The 26,233-nt window shown below is 37.0% G+C and overlaps 2 protein-coding genes across 7 annotated transcripts in view; both read right to left on the bottom strand.

Moving 5' to 3' along the window:
- Positions 1-9,485, bottom strand: part of LOC148943958 (uncharacterized) — a 45,185-nt gene extending 35,700 nt beyond the window's left edge. The window contains exon 1 of the mRNA XM_089101759.1: positions 9,366-9,485. Coding sequence (XP_088957885.1) covers positions 9,366-9,465 — 100 coding nt within the window. The 5' untranslated portion in view covers positions 9,466-9,485. The remainder of the gene's footprint in view (positions 1-9,365) is intronic.
- The window catches only part of LOC148943950 (uncharacterized), a 628,351-nt gene that overhangs the window by 81,896 nt on the left and 520,222 nt on the right, over positions 1-26,233 (bottom strand). The gene's annotated exons all lie outside the window — the stretch shown is intronic.

Genomic DNA, 26,233 nt, shown 5'->3' with positions numbered 1-26,233 from the left:
TATGCCCCCGGGACATAACTAACAACCGGTGCACTTAAGGCTTTGAGGAGGTTATCATCCTAAAAGACCTTATTTCCAGAACTTTCGACTAGGTTGAACAAAATTGATATCTCAAAATTTTGATTGGATGTGTTTGGGGAAGTGGTGGGCGTGAGAGGGGGGGTTAGTTGCCCTTCAATCACGTTCGACTATTAAAAGGGCACTAGCTCTTTCAATTTTCAATTGAATGAGCCCTTTTTGATGTTTTTACAACATTGCTTTCTACAAAAACCCTACATGCTCCCAGGGCGTAAATTACAACCCTTGTCCTGAGGGTTGTGGGGGATGGGTTGTCATCCTTCAAGACCTAATTTCCAAAACTTTCAACTCCGTTGAATAAAATGTATATCTAAAAATTTTGATTGGATGTGTTTGGGAAAAGGTGGGCGTGAGAGGGGAGCTAGGTGCCCTACAATCATTCTCCACGAGTAACAAGGGCACTAGCACAATGAAATTCCAATCGACTGGGCGCTCTTTCAAATTTCGACGATAACGTTGTAATAAAAACATTGGGGAGAGGGGGGTCAGACCGAACGGGGGCAAAACCTAATCTTCAATTTTAGGGCATCTTATATTCAGTTTTTTACACATAAAAATTAATTGTAGATGGCCTCCGTGAAGCGCAAAATTGGCATAAGTTTTAAGTCAGTTTGAAAAGCCAAGCAACTTTTAACAACATCTGAAATTTTTTTAGTTCTTGCTGGAAATTAGAACTTAGCAGGCTGGTAACATATAATTCTTTTAATTGAAACAGTCTAAATTCTTTATTTTTATAGGTGTGTAGGCTTCTATTTGTATTCTCTATGGAATGATTCTTATGTTAATTTGCTAACCGGCTAGACCACACTCGCCATTTAATTTTCTTTTGTACGTTTTCGGCGATTCCGAACGATAGTCTAGGGGTTATTCCGAACGACTTTAAAGCCTCCGGTTTCAACCCTCACTGGCCAAATAAAGTAAAGATTTTTAATTATGCTTGTTGTTTGTTCTATTTGTTACTGTTTAATGTTAGTGCTGGATACTAGATTGTTTTTTTCTTTTTTTGTCACCATTTATGTCAACTTTCCATACTTACTGTTGTAATATTAAGTTATTAACTGAAATAAGTACTTAAAGTACCAAGAACCATGACAATTTTTTGAGTTGGTTACCTGGAAACTTATAAGATCCTATACATTCTGTGAAATTAAGGAAAACCACAATTTAAATTTCTAATTGAAACAACCTGTTTGAACACTGTAAATAATCAGCAAAATAAGCTAATTGCACGTGGTGCCAAATAGGTTAAGAAAGCCTTAGCCTGTCCTTTGAAGTATGTTGTTGTATTTGAGACACAACAGATTGCTAATGTTTGATGTTTACTTATAAAAAGTGCAGTCAAACTTAACAAGTTATTTTCCCATATTTTTTTTTGTAGTTCTATGAAGGCAAATGTGGTGCATCCATAACAAATTCATAATTTTAAAGTAAACAATTGAAAAATATTAAGAAATTGCAATTTTCAGGTATGAATTCACGATCTCTCTGAAAAGCAAAAACAATGTTTATTTATTAGTTTCTTGGTACTCAAAGTCGTTTGTTTTAGCCATGAGTAACAGACCCCCACTTTTTTTAGATGGTCCGAAAGGATTTTTGTAATGGTCATTGACGAACAGAGCAGGAGAAACTTAAAAAGGCTGTGGAGTCTGTGTTGGCAGAGAGACAAACCTTTGGCAAAGCTGCTGAAGAGTACGGCTTAAGAAAAACAATAGTATTTTATGTCGTAAAGCGCGCAAGGAAACCTCTTACTGGAATCGAAAGAAAAGGGGTTGAAACAGTCCTTGCACAAGAACTAGCAGTCTCTGAGGTGATTGGGAATCCTCTGCGAACAATATTTATGAAAAAACAAGAGAAAGAGCTCAACACCTACCTTCAGAAATGTAGCTTAATGAACAACAGTCTGACACCAAAGGCTGTTCAAAAGTTTACTTATGACTGGGCATTGACACTCTCTATTGCAGTCCCCGAAAATTGGAATAAAGATGAGATGGCTGGCTTAGACTGGTTCAAAAACTTCATGAAACGAAACTCTAAGCTTTCAACACTGACACCAGAAAACACCAGCCAAGCAAGAGCGGCTGGATTTAATTCTTCAGTTGTCAAGCAGTTTTTTGAATATTTGAAATCACTTTATATTCGTTAACAATTTGGACCAACTAGAATCTGGAACTGTGATGAAACTAGGCTTTCTACTGTTGTACAAGCACCACGTATTGTCACCAAGAAAGGAACAAAACAGGTTAAACAAACTGTGTCAGCTGAAAGGGGCGAGAATGTCACCTTGCTATGTTTCGTAAGTGCAAGTGGACAGACAATTCCTCCTGTGTATGTCTTACCTCGTGTTAAGGCCCCTGAAAGGATGTTTCGAAATTGCCCCCCTGGATGTGCTGGTCTTGCCTATCGAAGTAGTTGGATGACAGCAGACAATTTTTACTCGTTTACTCAACATTTCAGAGGCAAGTCAATGCAACTTTAGAAAATCCTGTCCTATTGCTGCTGGACAATCATGAAAGCCATGTTTCAATTAAACCATCAATTTTTGCAAGGAAAAGAGGATCCACCTTCACACATTTCTACCCTATTGTTCGCATCATCTCCAATCACTAGACGTGTCAATTTATAGCCCTTTGAAACGAGCTCTCAAAGAGTCTTACGACTTATGGCTTCAGCAGAATCCTGGTCTAAGAATATATGTGCACGAAGCTGCACAACTGTCAAAAGTACTATTTATTCAAAAGATAAGTCCTCAGAACATAACTGCAGGGTTTTGTTAAGACAGGCAAATGGCCATTTAATCCTGACGTATTTTCTGAGTCTGATTTTCTTCCAGCATCTGTGACTGACAGAGCTGAGCCGCAAGAGGAACCACAGGCTGGAAGATCAGCATACGATGAAGTAGTTACAATTCAGTCACCTGAAACGGTGAGACCTTGCCCAAAATCTACTGTCTACTGGGTGCTAGAAAAAATGGCAGGACCAGAATCTTTACAGATACTCCTGACAAAAATGAGCTTGTAGCAGAACCCCAAAGGAAAGTTTTGAAGACGTCAAAGCTCCCATCAAATAAAAAGAAAGCAAAGACACCACATAAACAAGAAGAGAGGACTAGTAGCGAGGGCAAAGAGGAGTTTCCATGGGAAGTTGAGGATTCTAATGAGTCATTTAACAATGATAGTGAGCTACAAGATGAACTAATCTAATACAGTTCTGGAGATATTGTCTTGGTAAACTTCTCTGTTGGAAAGAAAGGAAATTCTGCTATTTTTTATGCAGGAGAAATTGAACAGACTGAAAATGAATGTGCTGTAGTAAATTTTCTGGGCAGAAGGGGCGAAAAATTTATTTTTCCAGAGCAACTAGAAAAAGCTGAGGTAGATCTGACAGATATTGAATTTAGACTCCAAGTCCCTCACTTCACAGGTTGAACGGAAAGATCATTGAAAGGCCTGGTATGTGGATGTGATCTTTCTATCTACAATGTCAAATGAATGAGGGGTTGTATGTATTGTGTTTAGTTGAATTCTGTTTTGTTTTGCATTTTAAACATTGTTGCTTGAATAAATAGATGAACTATATTACCTATTCGGATTGGCCCCTACACCCGGCCGCTTTTTACCCAATATTGGGGCTAATACCGTGACAAAAGAGCTTACTTATACTTATTATAGACCCATTTAATATTTCTTTCAAAAAAATCCAAAAATTCATGCTAGGATGACAAGTGCTTATTCTACTCTGTGTATAAAAACCGAGTATATTGGTTCCAAAATGAGGCTTTGGGGGTGTAAATGGTAAAAATCGTTCGGAATAGCCCCCCTCCCCTATATGCCCCCAGGGCATAACTTATAACCCTTGCTCTGAAGACTGTGGGGGCAGTGTCCTGCATAAAGGTATAATTTCCTGAACTTTAAACTGCGTGGAAGAAAATGGCTATCTCGAAATTTTGATTGGATATGTTTGGGGAAATGGTGGGCGTGGAAAGGGTGTTAGTTGCCTTCCAATCACTTTTGACTATTAAAAAGGGCACTAGCCATTTCAATTTCCAATCGAATGGGCCTTTTTTGAGGTTTCTAAGAGAACGCGTTCTATAAAAACCTTGTATGCCCCCAGGGTATAACTTACAACCTTTGGCCTGAGATCCGTGAGGAAGTTTCCTCCTCAAAAACATAATTTCTATCTGGAAATCCACAACGCTGAACAAAATGGCTATCCAAAAATTTTGATTGGATGTGTTTGGGGAAAAGGTGGCTGAGAGTGGGGGGTTAGTTGCCCTCAGATCACTTTCGACTATTAAAAAGGGCACTAAAGCTTTGAATTTCCAATCGAATGAGCCCTTTTTCAAATTTCTAAGACAAAGATTTCAATAAAAACTTATATGCCCCCAGGACATACCTTATAACCCTTGCCCTGATGACTGTGGGGGGAGCGTCCTTCTCAAAGGTATAATTTCCTGAACTTTAAACTACATGAAACAAAATGGCTAACTCAAAATTTTGATTGGATGTGTCTGGGGAAAGGGTGGGCGTGGAAGGGGTGTTAGTTGCCTTCCAATTACTTTCGACTATTAAAAAGGGCACTAGCCATTGCAATTTCAAATTGAATTAGCCCGTTTGAAGTTTCTACGACAACGCATTCTATAAAAACCTTATATGCCCCAGGGCATAACTTACAACCCTTGCCCTGAGGGCTGAAAGGGGGTTGTCATCCTCAAAGATCTAATTTACAGAACCTAAAACTATGTTGAATAAAATGGCTATCTCAAAATTTTGATTGGATGTGTTTGGCGAAAAGGTGGGCGTGAGAGGGGGGTTAGTTTCCCTCCAATCGCTTTCGACTATCAAAAAGGACACTAGCCCTTTGAATTTCCAATCGAATGAGCCTTTTTTAAAGTTTCTACGATACCGACTTCTATAAAAACCTTATATGCCCCCAGGGCATAACTTACAACCCTTGCACTGAAGGCTGTGGGGGAGTGTCCTCCTCAAAAACAATTTCTATCTGGAAATCAACTACGCTGAACAAAATAACTATCTCAAAATTTTGATTGGATGTGTTTCGGGAAATGGTGGGCGTGAAAGGAGTGTTAGTTGATTTCTAATCACTTTCGACTATTAAAAAGGGCACAAGCCACTTCAATTTCCAATTGAATGAGCCCTTTTCGAAGTTTCTATGACAACTTATTTGATACAAAGTGCGGAGTGTGGGGTGTGGGGGAGTGTCCTCCTTGAAAACATTAATTCTATCTGGAAATCAACTACGCTGAAATAAATGGCTATCTCAAAATTTTAATTGGATGTGTTTTGGGGAATGATGGGCGGGGAGGGAGTGGGGCTAGTTGCCCTCCAATCACTTTTGACTATTCATAAGGACACAAGCCATTCCAAAATCCAATTGAATTAGCCCTTTTCAAAGTTTCTACGACAACTTCTCCAATATGAAGTGCCCTGCTCTAAAGGAAAAAAATAATAAATAATACATTGTGCCAACATCGTTCTTATTTGCCCTCAAGGCATAACTTAAAACCCTTGCCCCAAGGGTTGTGGGGGGGGGGGTCTAGTTGCCCTCCAATTACTTTTGACTATCAAAAAGGGCACAAGCCACTCCTATTTCCAATTGAATGAGCCCTTTTCGATGTTTCTACGACAACTTCTTCGATTCGAAGTGCCCTGCTCAAAAGGAAAAAAAATAATAAACAATACATTGAGCCAACATCGTTCTTATATGCACTCAGTTTATAATTTAAAACTCTTGCTCCGAGGGTTGTGGGAGAGTTTCCTCCTCAAAAACATATTTTCTATCTGGAAATCAACTACTCTGAACAAAATAGCTATCTCAAAATTTTGAGGGGATGTATTTGTGGGAATACGGGGCGTGGGGGGTTTAGCTGCCCTCCAATCACTTTCGACTATTAAAAGGGAACTAGCCCTTTAAATTTCCAATCAAGTGAGCTTTTTTTGAAGTTTCTACGACAATACCTTCTATAAAAATTTTATATCCCCCCAGGGCATAACTAACAACCCTTGCCCTGAAGGCTGCGGGGGAGTGTCCTCCTCAAAAACACATTTTATATCCAGAAATCACCTCTCCATAAAAAAAATTCTATCCCGAAAATGTGATTGGGATGTATTATGAGAAATGTTTGCCGTGGATTGGTTTTCTTTCTCCTTAATATTACTATCGGAACTGAAATAAGGCTATCGCCCCTCAATTTTCTAGGTTAAAGACCCCTTTCTGAGGTTTCTACGACAACTTCTTCGATACGAAGTGCCCTGCTCTAAATAATACATTGTGCCAACATAGTTCTTATATGCCCTCAGGGCATAACTCGAAACCCTTACCCCGAGGGTTGTGGGGGAATGTCGTCCTCAAAAACATATTTTCTATCTGGTAATCAACTACGCTGAACAAAATGGCTATCACAAAATTTTGAGTGGACGTGATTGGGGGAATGATGGGCGTGGGAGGGGGGCAGTTGCCCTCCAATCACTATCAACTATTAAAAGGGCACTAGCATTCCCATTTCCAATCGAATGAGCCCTTTTGAAGTTTCTACGACAACACGTTCTATAAAAACCTTATATGCCCCAGGGCATAACTTACAACCCTTGCCCTGAGGGCTGAAAGGGGGTTGTCATCCTCAAAGATCTAATTTACAGAACTTAAAACTATGTTGAATAAAATGGCTATCTCAAAATTTTGATTGGATGTGTTTGGCGAAAAGGCGGGCGTGAGAGGGGGGTTAGTTGCCCTCCAATCACTTTCGACTATTAAAAAAGGGCACTAGCCCTTTGAATTTCCAATCGAATGAGTCTTTTTTAAAGTTTCTACGACAACACCTTCTATAAAAACCTTATATGCCCACAGGACATAACTTACAACCCTTGCCCTGAAGGTTGTGGGGGAGTGTCCTCCTCAAAAACAATTTCTCTCTGGAAATCAACTACGCTGAACAAAATGGCTATCTCAAAATTTTGATTGGATGTGTTTCGGGAAATGGTAGGCTTGTAAGAAGTGTTAGTTGCCTTCTAATCACTTTTGACTATTAAAAAGGGCACAAGCCACTTCAATTTCCAATTGAATGAGCCCTTTTCGAAGATTCTACGACAACTTCTTTGATACAAAGTGCGGAGTGTGAGGTGTGGGGGAGTGTCCTCCTTGAAAACATTATTTCTATCCGGAAATCAACTACGCTGAACAAAATGGCTATCTCAAAATTTTAATTGGATGTGTTTTGGGGAATGATGGGCGGGGGGGGGGCTAGTTGCCCTCCAATCACTTTTGACAATTAATAAGGGCACAAGCCACTCCAATTTCCAATTGAATTAGCCCTTTTCGAAGTTTTTACGACAACTTCTTCAATACGAAGTGCCCTGCTCTAAAAGAAAAAATAATAAATAATATATTGTGCCAACATCATTCTTATATCCCCTCAGGGCATAACTTAAAACCCTTGCCCCAAGGGTTGTGGGGGAGTTTCCTCCTTAAAAACATATTTTTATCTGGAAATCAACTACGCTGAACAAAATGGCTATCTCAAATTTTTATTGGATGTGTTTTAGTGAATGATGGGCGTGGGCGGGGGGGGTCTAGTTGCCCTCCAATCACTTTTGACTATCAAAAAGGGCACAGGCCACTCCAATTTCCAATTGAAGAAGCCCTTTTCGAAGTTTCTACGACAGCTTCTTCGATTCGAAGTGCCCTGCTCTAAAGGAAAAAATAATAAACAATACATTGAGCCAACATCGTTCTTATATGCCCTCAGGGTATAACTTAAAACTCTTGCTCCGAGGGTTGTGGTGGAGTTTCCTCCTCAAAAACATATATTTTCTATCTGGAAAACTACACTTAACAAAATGGCTATCTCAAAATTTTCAATGGATGTATTTGGGGGAATAATGGGCGTGGGGGGCTTAGTTGCCCTCCAATCACTTTAGACTATCAAAAAGGGCACTAGCCCTTTAAATTTCCAATCAAATGAGCCTTTTTATAAGTTTCTACAACAACTCCTTCTATAAAAACCTTATATGCAACCAGGGCATAACTTAAAACCCTTACCCTGAAGGCTGCGGGAGAGTGTCCTCCTGAAAAACATAATTTCTATCTGGAAATCAACTACGCTGAACAAAATGGCTATCTCAAAATTTTGATTGGATGTGTTATGCAAATGGGTGGGCGTGGAATGGGTGTTTGTTGCCTTCCAATAACTTTCGACTATTAAAAAGGGCAAAAGCCACTCCAATTCCCAATTGAATGAGCCATTTTCGAGGTTTCTACTACACATTCTTCGATACGAAGTGTCCTGCTCTAAATGAAAAAAATTAAAAATAATACATTGTGCGAACATCGTTCTTATATGTCCTCAGGGCATAACTCGAAACCCTAGCCCCGAGGGTTGTGGGGAGTGGCCTCCTCAAAAACATATTTTGTATCTGGTAATCAACTACGCTGAACAAAATGGCTATCACAAAATTTTGATTGGGAGAACTAGGAAACTTGACAGAATTTAGACAAGTTGAAAAAACCTGATGGAATTATGTGCTTTTTGCCAAGAAAATAATAGAGATACAAAATGGCAAGACAAAAACAACAAGACAATAATAAATGTCACAAGATAGAAAACTAATAGCTTGTAGGTTAGCTACCAATAGGGGTGCTTTGCTAACTGAAAATAGAAGATTCTTTGGTGTACCCTCTTCCATCACCAACTTATACTTTATCATAAACTCCTTCTTTTTTTGATTTATTTACACATCACAAAAAGATAATCACAGGAAACAAACAAACATCAAGAAACGTTATCAAAAAGATTGCAGGCAATTTTTTTTAAAATATTTATTATAAGAAACAGAAACTAGTCCCTATAATTAACATATAATAAATTATTATAGATAATTATAATAACACTAGTCCTTATTAACAATGAATAATCATTGTGGCTGCTGCACGAAATAGACTCTTTAGTAAGAATACTTTTATCTTATTGCTTTCTTAATTTGCTTTCTAATTTTTCTTATTGTTTAAACCTGCAAACAGAAAATAGTAAGAGAAAATTTCTCAGCTTCGGGACATGTGTTCTCCTCAAACTGAAAAATTTAGCTAATAAATTAGACTTTATGTAGCAAAATAGCCCTTTTATTACATAGCTTTCATGCAGTTGCATGTTGTTTCTTTTTTGTTATTTTTACTGAGGAGAACTTTAGAAGCAAGAAGAAAAGGAGACAATTGTTTACTAAAGAAACGCAGCATTCTTTTTAGTTTGTTACCAAAATCTTTATTGGATAACTTACCATTTTTAACAACAGAAGTATCAGGAATGGTGATAGGCTCAGCCATGTTTGGAATTTGAGGAACATCCATAGAATTATCTCTGAAATAAGTTAATGTCATCTATAAGACATATAATACTATCAACACCACTTGGAAATGGCACTCCATTTTTAAATTCTGTCAACAAAACTTGCAGATTGTTATGTATTCACTGTGATAGATTTTCAAACTGGTATTTTTCCAGTTTTTCATAACTTTCTAAAAATAATTTTTTCTTTTATTTTTAATGTCTTTTTTAGTGCCTTGAATTTTGTTGGAGTTATGTAAACATAATAAAATTGTAGAATATAGGCTTTTATTACCCTGAAAAAACAACACTTTTTCAATCAAATTTAAAGCCCAAACTAGGGCCCAGGAAGATGCATGACTGTTTAGCTGCAAACTTGTCTTAAGTCAAGTGCTCTCAAAATTACTTTGATGAATGGCTTGTTGATGGTTTCAATGATTAAGAAAACTAAAAAATTCAAAAAAGTTTGAAAAATAATTTATTGCTTACTTCAAATCAAATCATAGAACCAAGATGATAAAAATGACTATTTTGTTGATGATCTAAAGATGTAGCATATGCATGTTCCTGAGTGTAGACAATTTATTTATCCTTGTGGCTAAAATGTTGTCACTTTATTTACTAATATCAAAATAGAATGAATTTTAGCAATTATTCTAGGCATTTGCTACTTTGGTCATACAGATTATGTATTTTACAATGTCCATAATTAGCTGTTCCTATCTGATTTAGTGACATATAATTAAAAAGTTGATACAAATAGAATTTAAATATTCACCAGATAAAAGCACTAAAAAACCAATAATTAGCCTCTTAATGCTTAATAATTAACCCCCCTCTACCCCCCACCACCGGGGCGGGGGGGGGGGGAGTCCTACGCGCCCCTCTCGAACCAATTTTTTAATAAAAAATCTCATAGGCGTTTGTTTTTTTTTTAGACCAGGGTACTTCTTATAAAATGAGTTTGCTTTGAAAAATAAAAAATGGCTCATTTTATTTAAAATTTGAAGGGCTTGTGCTCTTTTTAATAGTCAAAAGAGATTGGATGGCAACTAACCCCCTTCTACGCCCACTATTTCCCCAAACACATCCAATCGGTATTTTGAGATAGTCATTTTGTAACATAGTTAAAAGTTCTGCAAATTAGGTCTTTGAGGATAATGACCCTCTCAGAGCCTTCAGGGCAAGTGTTGTAAGTTATGCCCTGGGGGCATATAAGGTTTTTATAGAATGCCTCATTGAAGGAACTTCAAAACGGGCTCATTTGATTGGAAATTGAAAGGGCTAGTGCCCTTTTTAACAGTCAAAAGATTGGAGGGCAACAAACCCCCCTCTTGCGCTCAAGATTTCCCCAAACATATCCAATCAAAATTTTGAGATAGCCATTTTGTTCAACGTAGTTTAAAGTTCTGGAAATAATGTCTTTGATGATGACAAACCCCTCACACCCCTCAGGGCAGGGGTTTTAAGCTATGCCCTGGGGGCAGATAAGGTTTTTATAGATAGCTTTGTTGTAGAAACCTCAAAAAGAGCTCATTCAATTGGAAATTGAAAGGGCTCGTGCCCTTTTTAATATTTGAAAGTGACTGGAGGAAAAATAACCCCCTTCTCACGCCCACCATCTCCCCAGACAAATCCAATCACCATTTGAGATAGCCCTTATGTTCAATGTAGTTGAAAGTTCTGGAAATTAGGATTTTAAGGATGTTAACCCCCTCCCCCCACACTCCTCAGGGCGCGAGTCGTAAGTTATGCCCTGGGGTCATATCAGGTTTTTATAGATAGCGTTGTTGTAGAAAAGTCAAACAGGGCTCATTCTATCTGAAATTTAGAGGGCTAGTGCCCTTTTTAAAAGTCAAAAGTGATTGGAGGGCAACTAATCCCCCTCACATGCCCACCATTTCCCCAAACACATAAAATCAAAATTTTGAGATAGCCATTTTATTCAATGTAGTTTAAAGGTCTCGAAATTAGGTTTTCGAGGATAACAACTCCCCTCCTCTTCAATCCTCAGGGCAAGGGTTGTAAGTAATGCCCTGGGGGTATATAAGGTTTTTATAGTAAGCTTTATTGTAAAAACTTCAAAAAGACTCACTTGATTGGAAATTGAAAGAGTAACTTCCCTTTTTAATAGTTGAAAGTGATTGGAGGGCAAATAACCCCCCTTGCAAGCCCAACATTTTCCCAAACACATTCAATTAAAATTTTGAGATAGCCATTTTGTTCAACGTAGTGAAAAAATCCGGAAATTATAAATTTGAGGATGAAAAATCTACCTAAACAACAGGGCAAAGGTTGTAATCTATGCCCTATGGGAATATAAGGTTCTTATAGAAAACGTTGTTGTAGAAACTTCAAAAAGGGTTCATTGAATTGGGAATTGAAAGGGCTAGTGCCCTTACTAATTCAAAAGCAATTGAAGGGTAAGTGACATCCCCTCCCCACACCCATATTTCCCCAAATACTAACAATCAACATTTTGATATAGCCATTTTGTTGACTGTAGTTGGAGGGTCTAGAAATTATGTCTGAGTATGACAACAACAACAACAACCCCACAGCCCTCAGGGCTAAGATTGTAGGTTATGCCCTGGGGGCATATAACGTTTTTATAGAAAGCATTTTTGTAAAAAACTTCAAAAAGGGCTCATTTGATTGGAAATTGAGAGGACTATTGCCCTTTTTAATAGTTGAAAGTGATTGGAGGGAGAGTCAACCCCCTTGCCCATGCCCATCATTTCCCCAAACATTTATGGTCAACATTTTGATATGGCTATTTTCTTCATCATAGTTGTAAGGTCTTAAAATTATGTCTTTGAGGATGACAACCCTCACTCCATAGCCCTCAGGACAAAAGTTGTATTTTATGCCCTTGGGGCATTCAAGGTTTTTATAGTTTTGTTGTAAAAACTTCAAAAAGCGCTCATTCAATTGGAAATGGAGAGCATTTTTATTAGTCAAAAGTAAGAGGGCAATTAAACCCCCCTAATGCCCATCATTTCCCCAAACATTTCAAATCAAAATTTTGAGATAGCCATTTTGTTCAACATATTTGAAAAGTATGGAAATTATGTCTTTGAGGATAACAATCCCCTCAGTCCTCAGGGCAAGGGTTGTAAGTTATGCCCAGGGGTCATATAAGGTTTTTTTTATAGAAAGCATGGTCATATAAACTTTGGAGGGGGCTTGTTGGATTTGTAATCAAATGCTCTAGTGCTCTTTTTAAGAGTCAAAGTGATTGGAGGGCAGCTATCCCCCTCCAAACACACACACGTTGTATTACCCTGAAATGCATCTAATATAAACTTTGAGATAGCCATTCTATTCAAAATAGTCTAAATATCATAAAGCAAGGCTATGGGGTTTAAACAAACACCAGAGATTAGGGGCAAGGGGTACAAGTTATGCCCAGGGGGTATTTAAGGTCTTTATGGAAGGGATAATTGTTTAACTTTAGAAAGGGTCAGTCTTTTTCCCTGAAACAGACTATGTCAATAAAACACAAACAGAAATTAATTAAAAAAAACTTTCCACAATATAAGTTTTTCAAAAAAAAGTAAAGAACTCCATTAAACCGAAAACAAACTAAATAGAATCAAATAATTTACTAAGCATATAACTACCACAAATCAGCATCAATTAATAAATGAAACCCAAAGCAAACAGAAATTAAAACAGATAACAGAGTCAAACTCAAAACAAGCAGAAATTAATATGAGTAGGGTTCTAAACCTGTATGCTTTTTAAAAGCTGGCATAAAATTTGTACTTTACTGAAAATAATTTGTTTAAATATTTTCATTTTATAAAAATTACATATAAGTGCATAGATGGGAGGATACAGGGTTATTCTCTCCACCCCATTCTAGATTTTGAAAATAACTTTTATGGTAATTTTAATGAAATAATACCTTTGCTTTATACTTTCATTGAAACCTTCATGAAGAACAACTTTTTTGAATTTAAACCCTTGATTATACATTTTGGTCTCATGTTTTGAAATGGAGAAACTACAATATTCATTATCTGACATAATTATGACATATCATCATAGTGAATCCATGCAGGTGCATTAGGTGACTGTGCTACATCAACTTAGCATTGGATTTTGAATTGCATTGAACATGGCAGATTTTTTTTCTTAGTTCTACCACATAATAAGGGTGAGCAGGAAGTGGAGCAAAGGAACCTTTATCAGTAATAGGTAGGCTAAATATTTTTTTAATGTTTGTTACCAGTCTACAGCTTCAGCTGTTCTTAAGGAAACCTCTTAGTATCAGAAAAAATCACCATTTGGTTTCTTAATTTGACAGGTATAATTCTAGTTTAGCTACTTTTTGCTATCTTGGAAAGGGGTTAGGTTAGGAAAATAAAACTTTCAGCATTGAATCCAGGGCCAAAAGCATACTCTGGGAAGGCATTGCAAAGCTTCCATGTTAACACTCTTCTGATTGAGAAGTCTTAGAAATTTCCCTACTTGGGAGGTCTACCTATTGAAATTTTAATAAAACAACATCTTACCTTAATTTTCAGTTTCTTTTTCTTTGGTTTTAGTTCTGAAAATGCAATTCTAGTTATTTGAGTAGAATTTCAATCCATATAATTTTTTTTTCAAAGTTTAGGAAATGTGTGTGGATCTTTGAAACCTCATAAATTGGGATTGAGCAGAGATGTGAACCTAAAACCAGTTTTGTTGTAGCCTACTTCATTTAAGCAGAAGATCTATCTTACAAGGTTTCATTTTTTTATAGCACATGGATTTGTAAAGGTCATCAGAGGTCATGGCACTCTAAAGGGAGAAAGAAAGGAGGTAGTTACTTCAAAATACCTTCCCTGGACACACTTTAGTCTGTAGACCCATCCCTGAAAGTTTCATTTTCCTAACCTAATCCCTTTCCAAGACAAGAAAAATTAGCTAAACTAGAATTGTACCCTATGACAATCCCCCTAATGATCCCATATATAGCTCTGACAGTTTATTTATTATTATTGAACACTGTTAAATGTGACAGGCTCTTTGTTGAAATGTGTCTTGTGTAGTGTATTGACTTAATACAAACTGAACGTTTCTTTTTTTTGGGTCAATATCTACCAAATCAGGTCAATATATACCAAATCATATTATTGAGTTTCAAATAAAGTGAATACACCATTCGATGCCATTTTTTATGCTGATTACAAATATAATAAGCATTTCTATCGGAAATGAATTTCAGCCCCTCCCCCCTCTTATATAGGCTATACCTAACCTAACCCTGAATTGGCATATATAAACGGGGGGGGGGCTGAAATTCATTTTGGATAGAAACGCTTAGTATATTCGTAATCAGCATAAAAAAAGGCATCAAATGGTGTATTCACTTTAGTCCTAACTCAATAATATGTTTTGGTAGATATTGGTCAATATATACAATATCTATGAAATCACATTATTGAGTTAGGAATAAAGTGAATATACCATTCGATGCCTTTTTTTATGCTGATTACAAATATAATAAGCATTTCTATCAGAAATGAATTTCAGCCTCCCCCCTATATAGGCTATACCTAACCTAACCCTGAATTGGCATATATAGGGGGGGGGGAGCTGAAATTCATTTTCGATAGAAATGCTTATTATTTTTGTAATCAGCATAAAAAAGGCATCAAATGATGGATTCACTTTAGTCCAAACTCAATAATATCATTTGGTAGATATTGACCTTTTTTTGTAACAAGACATTTCTTAATGCAAAAAGAACCAGTTCCAAAAAACAAGAAGGCAAAATGGCTTATAATAAAGCTGGTGAAAACTGTACCAGCTAGTTTTAAACAACAACAAGAAGAATCTTTTTCTAAATTGACCATTCTTCTATTGTTGTCCCGTATTCTCACAGCCTAGGCTATATGTACATGTGGCCTATGTGAATTTCATTTTTATGCAAGCAAATCATTTGTTGGTTAAAATTTGTGGTAAATTTTCAAACCAACGATACTTTGAAGCCCAGCGCCCAAAGAACCCAAATTCATTAATACTTTAGCACCCAGAACCCACAGCTCCCAACTTCTTCTTCTTCTTCTTCTTCTTCTTCAATTATAGGCTTCGGATGAATCCATTTAACCTTTTTCGTATTGTATGATTATGTCAGGGGTGTCCTGGGAAATCAAATATAGAGATTAGACTATTATTATTCAATAATAGACTTTATACATCAATGATGAAGCCACCTATATTTAGGCAGTTAAAGACAGCTTTGAACAATTCAGCATCATCAGTTGAAGAGTGTCTCCTTTGTGCTAGTTGGTCTATATTAGGGGTTAGCTTGAGGCGCTTGAATATAGCAGATAAAGTTAGCCATTCTTTTTTATGGTTAAGAGTTGCCACAGGGCAACCAAAAAGAACATGGTTGATGGTCTGATCATAGGTTTGACATAGGCGGCAAAGAGGGCTCATTACTGTTGAAATGGTTGTGTTTTGATAGAGATAAGTTTGGCTGTTAAGGCCAGTAGCATTTGATCGTATTCTGTGGTACATCTATGAGTCTTTCCGGGATGTAAATGGAGAAAGGTTTGGTGGACATTGGTTTGCTAGATAAATTTTTAGGCGCCAATGGTTTACATCTCTTACTGGGATAGGTCGTCCAGAAATTATTTCAAGCTGAAGGGCAGATTTAGCTATTTCATCTGCCTTGTGGTTCCCTTTTATACCCATGTGACTTGGGATGTACTGGAATTTTGTGGATATACCTTGTTTAAGTAGTTGGTTCAATAGTACAAGAGTCGTGGAGGTCTCATTGTCTGGGTAATCTGAATGTTCTGGTGATATTGAGGCAAGGGCTGATTTTGAGTCTGAATAAATTATAAGAGGGGTGTTTCTTGGGGGGTTTGGCATCTTTATAATGGTTTCCAATGCAATGTTGATGGCAGCTATTTCAGCTGTCATGATACTCACATCATTTTGGAGCCTTTCAGCAGCTGCTGTACCTAAAGATGGGAAGTGGACTCCACAAGCAGTCCTGAAATCTGTTTTTGAGCCATCCACAAAGATTGGGAGGTGGTGGATATATCTCTGAGACTCAAATTCATGAAATAATGATTTTACATAGGCAAGGGAAAGGTCTGTTTTAATAGCTGGCGCAAACAAAAGGTTCACTTCTGGGTAGAGGTTAGCCCAGGAAGGTATCCGGGAGTAAATTTGAAATAAAGAAGATGAAGGTATGGGGTAGGTCATTTGGGTGGTTGCAAATTCCCGTGCAAGGCCCCTAAAAGCTCCAGGGTTTCTTAGCCAGTCATGTAATCTATGGGAACTGTTACCTTCAATTTTTGTAAAGTATCGGGCAAGTAGGATGTTTCTACGCATGGTAATAGAGGTGAGACCCCTTTCACTAAGGAGGAAGTTGCTTTTGGTGTGAGTCCTGAGGCCGCGAATAGAATGATTCGTAGTATTATGAGCGGTCTCCAGATTGTATATAAGCGCATTTGAGCGAGATCCATTGACAGTTAGTCAATAATCAATCTGATACCTGATCTAAATCTTGCTTGCATTTTTTAGGTCTTTTTCATGGCAACCCCAAGGCTTATTGAGTAGCCTTTTTAAGACACGAATTTTTCTGAGGAATTTTATTCTCACATGTTCAATGTGGAGCCTGAAGGTTAGTTTTTGATCTAGAGTGAGGCCAAGATATTTGATGTGTTGTTGCTCTTGGATGACAACACCATTTAGGGTTAGTAGGGCAGATTTGGGATTTCTCCTGTTATGAAACTGTACTATAGCTGATTTTGATGGGGCGGTGGGTAGGCATGAATTGTTGGAGGAACATTCAAAGGCATAAAGCGACTTTTGTAACTTGGATTGGGCTAGTTCAAAATCATTTGAGGTAGACCATAGGACTATATCATCTGCAAACTGAATATTTGTTTGGGGTAGGTTCAGATCCCATAAATATAGTGAAAACAGAAGACAGCTGAGGACAGCACCTTGGGGAAGGCCTTTGGAGACAGACTTTTTGGAAGTGATGTAGGAATTTATTTGGGGAACAAAAGAGCATTCAGATAGGTAACTTTTAAAGAAATTCATTACCGATATTGGGAAACCCATTTTTGATAATTTTTGCAGTAGGAGTGGATGTTGGATATTATCACATGCATTCTGGAAGTCCAAGAAGGCTGCAACTAGGATTTGGTTATCTTTCAGACACTCAGATATGGCATTGGTTAAGCGAACAAATGCATCAATAGAAGAATAATATTTCCTATATGCTGTTTGGGTATGTAGGATGAGGTGGTTAGACTCAGCAAACCAATACAATCGGGAGTGAATTATCTTCTCATATAATTTTCCCAGAACTGGGCTAATCATAATGGGTCTGAAGGAGTTGGGGTCCTCTTTGGGTTTATTTTGTTTAAATATAGGGATAATGAGTGATGTTTTCAAAGCAGATGGGAAAAAGGAATTGCTCAAGGCGTTGTTGAAGAGAGATAAGAGTACTTTTTTAAACTCTATTCGAAGGTGTTTGAGCAAATATGGATAGATCTGGTCGTGGCTGCACGTTGTGTTGGGTTTGATTGAATTGATTGCTTTATTCAGTTCAATCATTATAAGATCTTGGAGTAGATACTGGGACCCAGGCAAGTCAAAATGGGGTGTTAATCTGATCTGAGGTAGATTATGAGGGGTGTTTTTGAATTTCTTCTCATAAAAATCTGCTAAAAATTTTGCCTTTTCTTAGTTGGTTTCCAGCTGCTGACCAGTTAGAGTTAGCTGGTAAAACTTGAAAAATAAATACTAGCATTACTTCTTCTTCTTCTTCTATTTAACAGCAGGCTGGCTTTTCAGTAAAACTATTTAGCCCTTTTCCTTTTGCTTCACTCTGTGGGCTACAGAGCTACTGGCTTGATTGCCTCATATTTATTAGATATATTCAGATATCTTTCAGCAGATCTTTCGACTCTAGGAGTTCAAATATAAGATGATAGATGTCGATTTCAATGCTCTGTGTGCAGGTATAGTTGGCTAGGCTCTTGGCTGACAGTGGGATTTTGTGGTGTTTGAAGTATTTTAACAGTTTACAAAGCAAGGTATGTTGTGCAGACGTCAGCATATTACATTCAAATAGGCAATGGTCAATTGTTTCATTATTCATATTACAATGCCTGCAAAGAGGGGACAGGGGAATTGAACCACTTGAATTAGAAAGCTTATATGAGAATGCAAGGAAATTTAGTCCATTTGTTCCAGAACGAATTCTATGATAAATTTTAGAAAGATACTTATTGGGAAAGGGGGAAAGGATAGGATTAATCTTATTAAAATTAATATCTGATAGCCTCCATCGGTAAATATCTCTAATTGGGATTGGTCTCCCACTTGGCTGGTCAATATTTATAGCATTTTTTGCTATTTCATCAACCTAATGATTACCACTTGTGCCAGAGGGGCTAGAAATGTACTGAAAATAAGTTTTTATGCCACTTGAAGCAAGATTATCAATAATACTGTGACAATGATAAGTGTCAATGTCCAACTTATATTGAGGAGCTGAGGCCAGCAACTCAAGGCTTGATAAAGAGTCGGAATAGATGATGATATTATTCGAATTTTCAATCGAAGGTTGATTTTGCTTAAGGTGTTCTAATGCCATGATTATGGCATTTAACTCAGCAGACATTATAGATAAATTATTAAATAATCTCTCACCCATTGAAATTTTCAGGTGAGGAAGGAAAACACCACTTGCAAGCTTCTCATTCATTTTTGACCCATCTACAAATATTTGGAAGTGATTATTATAGGTAATTGTATTAAGTTCTGCAAATTTTTTCTGGACAAAAGCAATGGTTAAATCTTTATTCCATTTTGAAAATTCAGTATTTATTATGGGAAATGACCAATTCTATGGAGGGGACTGGGGGAAAGTAGGTGCAATAGACTTTGCTCTTACAGGGAACTTCTTTTGAATATTGGCATACTCATTTGCAATACCTCTATACATGGCTAGATTTCTTAACCAATTATGTAATGTGTGTGAGCTATTTGATTCAATTTTTGTAAGATGTTTTATCAAGAGAAAGCTACGTCTCTCCCTTATTGTTGTTAATCCACTCTCCATAAGTAGAAACTTGGTGCTTGTGGGATTCCTAAGACCAAATATGAGACGTATTATATCATTTTGTGTTGTTTCAATTTTTTGCATCTGGGTCTTTGCACATGCACCTTAGACGATGAACCCATAGTAAATATGAGGTCTTATATGTGATTTATAAAACTGGAGTAAGGTTTTCTCCTTACAACCCCAGGGTGTGGAAAGAAGTCTTTTTAGTATATTTGCTTTTCTATAACATTTTTTTATTGTGTTTGAAATGTGGAGGTGGAAATTAAGTTTTTGGTCAAGCATGAGACCTAGGTAATTAATATTATTATCTTCTGGAATAGTTGTTTTATTTAGAGTTAGTTTTGCATTAACATGGTTTCGCTTCCGGTGAAATTGGATTATTTTTGACTTGGTGGGTGCAATGGGTAAATCTGAATGTTGAGAGAATTTTTCAAGCTGGAAAAGTGACTTTTGCAGATTTGACTGTGCTATCTGAAAGGTGTTGCCAGATGACCATAGCACCAGATCATCAGCATATTGTAGATTCGTGTGGGGTAGTTTCATGTCCCAGAGATATAGGGCAAAAAGGAGGCAACTGAGGACTGCTCCCTGAGGTAGGCCTTTGGATATTGTCTTTTGGGGTGAAGAGGCTGAACCAACACAAACAATGAAACTTCGCACTTCTATTAAGGATTTAATAAAGGATACTAGCTTAGGAGGTACTCCAAGGTTTGCAAGTTTATTTAAAAGGATTTGGCGGTTCACATTGTCATAAGCTCCTTCAAAATCTAGGAAAGCTGCCACTAGGATATTATTTTTTGAGAAAGATTCATTTATTGCATTTGTTAGCAAAATGAAAGCATCTGTTGAGGAGTGGTATTTCCTGAATCCAGTTTGAGTGTGTGGGATCATGTTATTTTTCTCAACAAACCAGAGGAGTCTGTGATAAATCATTTTCTCCATTATTTTCCCCATCACAGGTGTAATCATTATGGGCCTATAAGACTCAGGGTTATCTTTTGGTTTATTTTTCTTTAGGATTGGTAGGAGGGACAAACATTTCCATATATTGGGGAACATAAGGGATGCCCAAGCGTGATTACAACAATTTAGCAGTTCTTGTTTGTATGAAGGTGTGAGATTCTTTATCCATGTAGGGTGTATATTGTCATAGCTACTGCTAGTTTTGGACCTAATATGATGTATTGCATTATTCAATTCCTGGATTGAAAATGGATTAGTTATGTACTCGGATCCTGGGCGTCGTTGGTAACAAGGGTTCATAGGAATTGTGGACAGTTTGCTTTGATTATTTGATGTTAGCTTATTAACAAAAAGAGTTGCAAATAGGTTAGTCTTTTCATTATCATTGTCATAATGGGTATTATTATGTATAAGCTCATACAGGAGTGGGTTGGGAGAAGTCTTTTTCCCACATATGTGGCTTATAACTTTATGTATAATTGGCTCATTTGTTTCTCTGGAGAGATTATTTGCAAAATTATTCCAGTATTTATTTTTAGCATCTATTATAGTCCTTTTTAGATTAGATTCTGCTTGTAATTTTTTTAGATATGTAGTAGGTGATGGTTTTTTATGAATTCTCTCCTAACTGCCTTTTTTATCCTCCATTTATTTAGGCACTCATTTATCCCCCATACTTTAGGAATTTGTTTAGTAAATGTTTTCTTAGGTGTTGTCTTGGGGATAGCATGGTTAGCTGTATTTATTAGTAAAGATGTCAACGCTTCAGCATGTGTGTCAACTGTTGTGTTAGAAATCCATGAACTTTGGGTGAAACTTGTAATTTCATCATTTATCTTATTTTGGAAAATAGACCAATTTGCTTTAGTGTTGATACATTTGGATGTATGAGATAAAGTTTCAGTAGGTTCATTTAGGGAGCAAACTATAGCAAAGTGGTCTGTACATAGACTATCAATTTTATTTATGTAAATTTTGTTCAAAAAATTTAAATACACAATTTGTAGGTCAATTGTGGAGAATTTGCCACTTTTGGGGTTGAAATAAGTATTCAGGTTTGGAGGGGTAGCAACAGCTAAATCATTATTATTTGAAGTCATATGCTCAATAAATTTACCAGCTTTATTTGCTGGTTTATTCCCCCACAAAAGGCTGTGGGCATTGAAATCACCACAAATAATGATATTTTTTAACATATTAGAATTATTTATATAATTAAAGAAATCCTTGGCATCTGTAGTTTGGCCATTAGGGTTATAAAAGCTTATTATGTAGGTTTTTAAATTATTCAGCCAAACACTTATACCAATTACATCAACATCATTTTCAAAATCTGGAAAATTGATGCCACAAAATTTTATATTATTATTAACTAATAAAGCTACACCACCTCCTTTTCTCTCTGAAGATCTATCCTATCTCAGGATAGTATATCCCAGAGACTTAATTTGTTGGTTTTGGGTTAAATGAGTTTCCTGGAGGCAAGCAATATTAATGGAATTATTATTCATAAATGATATTAGTTCATTTAGCTTATTTTCTGTGAGTGATCTTACATTCCATTGGAGTATTGATAAATGTTGTGTTGTTGATTTATTCTTCATATGACTGTGTATCAATGTTCAGCTTTGTTAAAAGTAAAGCAAGATCTTTTTTTGCTTGAATGAGCATATCATCTGGGATGTAGATTTTTGCCAATTATGCAATAATTTTTGTTTTCTGTAGTTGATGTATGTTCATGGCCTGAACTGCATTAAGGTTTAGAATGAATAAGCATATATCTGGGGATTGCATTTTTGGTTGTGCATCCTGTTTGTTGGTTAAGGGATTGATTCCTGGTAGTGTTTCCGGTTTGTTTCTTCTTGGGAGGGAGGGCCAGGCTGACCTCATCTCACAGGACAAGGAGGCTTGTTGGCTTGGTGATACCCTCTGATAGGGATTTGAGCTAGGGGGCTTAGAAGATGGTGTTTTATATGGGGTGCTTGATGCATTGGGGGCATTTGACTTGGGGGCTTTGGTTGGTCTCATTACAGGCTTTATTTGGTATTGTTGGGCAGCATTTGCTTCCATTGATGCAAAGGGGTGTGGGATGGCCTTCTCTGTTGATATTTGGAGTGTTAGAGCTCTTTTCTTGTATGCAGGTCATAATGATTTATTTGTAGATTCATGTGGGCCTTTGCAATTGATGCATGTAGGCTGAGTGTTGTTGCAAGTTGTCAGCTCTTTAGGATGGAAAGATTTACAATTACTACACTCTTGGAGAATTTAATTGCATTTGTTTGTCGTGTGTCCCAGTTTGAAACACTTCTGACACTGAATAGGCTTAGGTTTGTATTCCTTGTGTGGTTTAATTTGCCCAAATAGGAATAATTTTTCTAGGATATCAATTTTATCCTTCAGTGTGAATAAGAAGGATCTACGAGTTTTTAGGCCATTAGAGTTAGGTTTTCCAAGTTGGGTAACATCCTCAACTGGGGTTATGTTTCCAGACCTATCTGAAAGCCCTTCTTTTAACTCCTGAGTATATATCTCTGGGGGAACATTGTAGACTACTATTTTTGTTGGTGATTGTTTTGGGTTCCAATTAGATGCAATAATTGAGGTATTGAGAAGGGATTTAAGGTCAATTATTGTATCTGCTGATTTCTGATCTTTTACAGCTATTAGCAGAGATCCATCACGGTTAATGTTTAGAGAGAACATTGATTTTAGCAATTTAAAAATTGCAACTCTTATTGCAGTGATCATTTTTATTTCAAAGGGAGTAGTGGGAGTAATTTTAAGGTAAATTCCTAAGTTTTGGAGGGAGGATCTTGGGCAGGGAGAGGGGAAATGCTTTTAATTGGGGAGATTTTTTTCCTTTTTTTACAACTTCTAGAGAGGACCTAATGAAACCCATTATCATCATTTATGGTTACATTAGCCCCTACACTTATCATTGTCCTATTCTCCGAATTGGACCTATCATTAGAACTTTGAGATAGGGTGATTGACCAGCCAGGATAGATATCTTTCACTATGACACATTCACTGGAATTTGATTTGGGATCTGGGGGGACTTTTTTTTGGAGGACTTCTAATCATTGCCTATTGGAAAAAGCTTTAAACACAAAAATAAAATTAAAACAAGAAGGGAAAATAGATGATATCAAACCGTCTGCACTATACTATGGGGAGGATAAACACCACAGTATAGCCCTGAGGATGACTTGAGCAGAATTGGTTTAGTACAACTGCTGATTAGAAGAGATAATAATCACAAGAAAATATATTTCGATTTTCTTATAAGGTTTCTGTTGTGTGTTTTTTCGACAAGTATTTTGGGCAATAGGTTGCATCAAGACTGGGCTGGGTAATTGGGCTGGGCATTACCTTTAGCACAGCAAATTTATGGTCCATTTCTTCTTTAAATAGCGATTTAAAAAAGTATCATATCTAAAGTTAGCAAATCACAGATGTTGCGGGCATACACAAAAGAATTCTACTATTCACAAAGATATATTCAATTTATGTCAGCAAGTGCATTGTGTCGGCAAGGTGAATATGGCAAAGAGAGATCATTTATCAATTACAGGAGAGGAGATTTGACTTCTGTTGGCAAACGCATTTCACAAAGAGGCATTTTGCGTGTTACAAATATTCGAGATATGTCATTCAGTGTTGGCTCCTGACAAATTAAAATACTTGTATTACATACATGCAGGCTTTGGCCTTGCTTGGCCCCGCTTGGGCTTATTATGCCATATACAATATTTTTATTCAGTGAAAAACAATTTCCCAAGAATTTACCATAAAATGTAATAGGTGCCCCACTGATAATAGACTTTGTGACTTTTTTATTTAAGAAAACTAGTTGTCCAGCGCCCAAGAACCCAAACAAATATAGATCATATCAAATTACAGGAGGGCAAATTTGACTTTTGTCGGCAAACGCATTTCACAGAGACGTATCAAGTTACAGGAAAGATCAACTTTGGGTGTTACGAATATTCATAATATTTCATTCAGTGTCAGGTCACATACACATATTATTAAATAAACACCAGATCGCATGGGATTTTGCGAGTTCGCGAGTTCCTTGCGCTTTTTCTTCTTTGCCTCCAGTAAACACACGTTAATTTTGACTTTTGATTTCATTGAGATTTCGAGAATTTTTATTTCAAGTGACAAAAAAAGACTTGGTGACAAGCTGAATTTGCGCTTCCACAGGTTTGTTATTTTTATAAGATCCTTCTTTCTGATATTATTTTAGATGTAGATATTTTAAGGGGAATTTTCACCAGGTTGGAATTGTCTAGAGTATCTTTCCGTTGGGGTGGGAGGGGGGGGGAGGTTCCACGGGAGAAAGTCTCTCAGGAAAATTTTATCCGGGATCAACTTTATGCTAGGAATGGGATATTTGCGGAAAAAATTTTTTCCACAGAAAATGGGATTTTCTGCGTGATTTAAAAACAAGCAGATATTCTTTCATATGAAAATGAGCTACAAAAAAAATTCATTCGAAATTGACCGCAAGAATTTTTCTTGGTGGAGTGAAGAACTTTCCATGGAGGGGGAGCCGGATTTCCCGCCATTATTTCGTAACAATCAGAAATCAAATAAAAAAACATTTTTTTTTCAGCTGAAAGTACGGAAGAACAACGAAACTTGAAACGAACCGAAATTATTACGTATATGAGAATGGGGGGGGTTGGCACCCTCCTCAATACCTTGCTGTTTACGATGAAGTTTGCCTTTTTGCCACAGTTCATTAACACTAATCATAAAACATAAGGGCCGTTTCATAGGAATAATAAACCCTTCTAAAAAATTCTAACCAAGTAAAAATTGATCGTAGAGAACGAGGTATTGAGACAGGAGCAATTCACCACAGGCAAGTAATAATTTTTGTTTATTTTAAATTTTGATGCTGCTTATTGGTATCAGGTGACAAAACTTTTTTTTAAATTCAACTATATACCAAAGATACTGGTTGTTCTGGGTACCCAGCTGACTGACCGTATTTCAAACAATAGGCCATACGAAAAACATGGTTCAATACTGCTCTCTATGGCTATAATGAAAGAAAGGTTGAGGGCACGTTTTGAAAGGTTGAGTCTCTAGGGCACGTTTTGCGGATGAAGGATGACAGATTACCGAAGATTGTTCTTTTCAGCCAACTGTCTAAGGCTAAGCGGAAAGCAGGTCGTCCTGGTCTGGGGTGGGAGGACGCCATAAGAAAAGTATTTAAAGGAAATGGGAACTTCGTGGGTGGGTGTAAAAAGGTGGGGCTTTGAATAGAATGGGATGGAGGAGGAGCGTGCGTAACTGTGTTGGCCTCAGGCGGCTTGGTGCTGCGGTGAGTTGTTAGTAGTATTAGTAGAAAAGATACGTAAAAACAAGGTTAATGTTTAGCAATATAAAAGTGATTTATCAAAAAAAACATGCAGACTACCCCCTTCTCTCTTTTGTGAATGAAGGTTATTCATTCTTCTAAAATGTTTTTGTCAAAGTACGTGTATTTCCTTTAGTCTGTAAAAATTACTACTATCGCCAATTCGTTTTTCAAAGAAGATTATCATCACAGCCCCTGCTAGGTCTTTGTGCCCGGTTGTTTTTGCCACCAAAAAATGTTTCTGAGGGGCTCATATTTAGCAAGCAGTTTCATACGAGACCTGGTATTTATTTTAAAATATGAATCTATGTTGGGTCCTGACAAATTAAAATGTGTGTATCACATACATGCGGACTTTGGCCTCACTTGTGCTTTATATACCACATACAGCGTT

The sequence above is a fragment of the Artemia sp. Qi Xiang Cuo genome, chromosome 15 (assembly GCF_049724085.1).
Source record: "Artemia sp. Qi Xiang Cuo chromosome 15, ASM4972408v1, whole genome shotgun sequence".
Lineage (NCBI taxonomy): Eukaryota > Metazoa > Arthropoda > Branchiopoda > Anostraca > Artemiidae > Artemia > Artemia sp. Qi Xiang Cuo.
The sequence above is the reverse complement of the archived record's forward strand: the minus strand, read 5'-3'. Positions and strand labels throughout refer to the sequence as shown.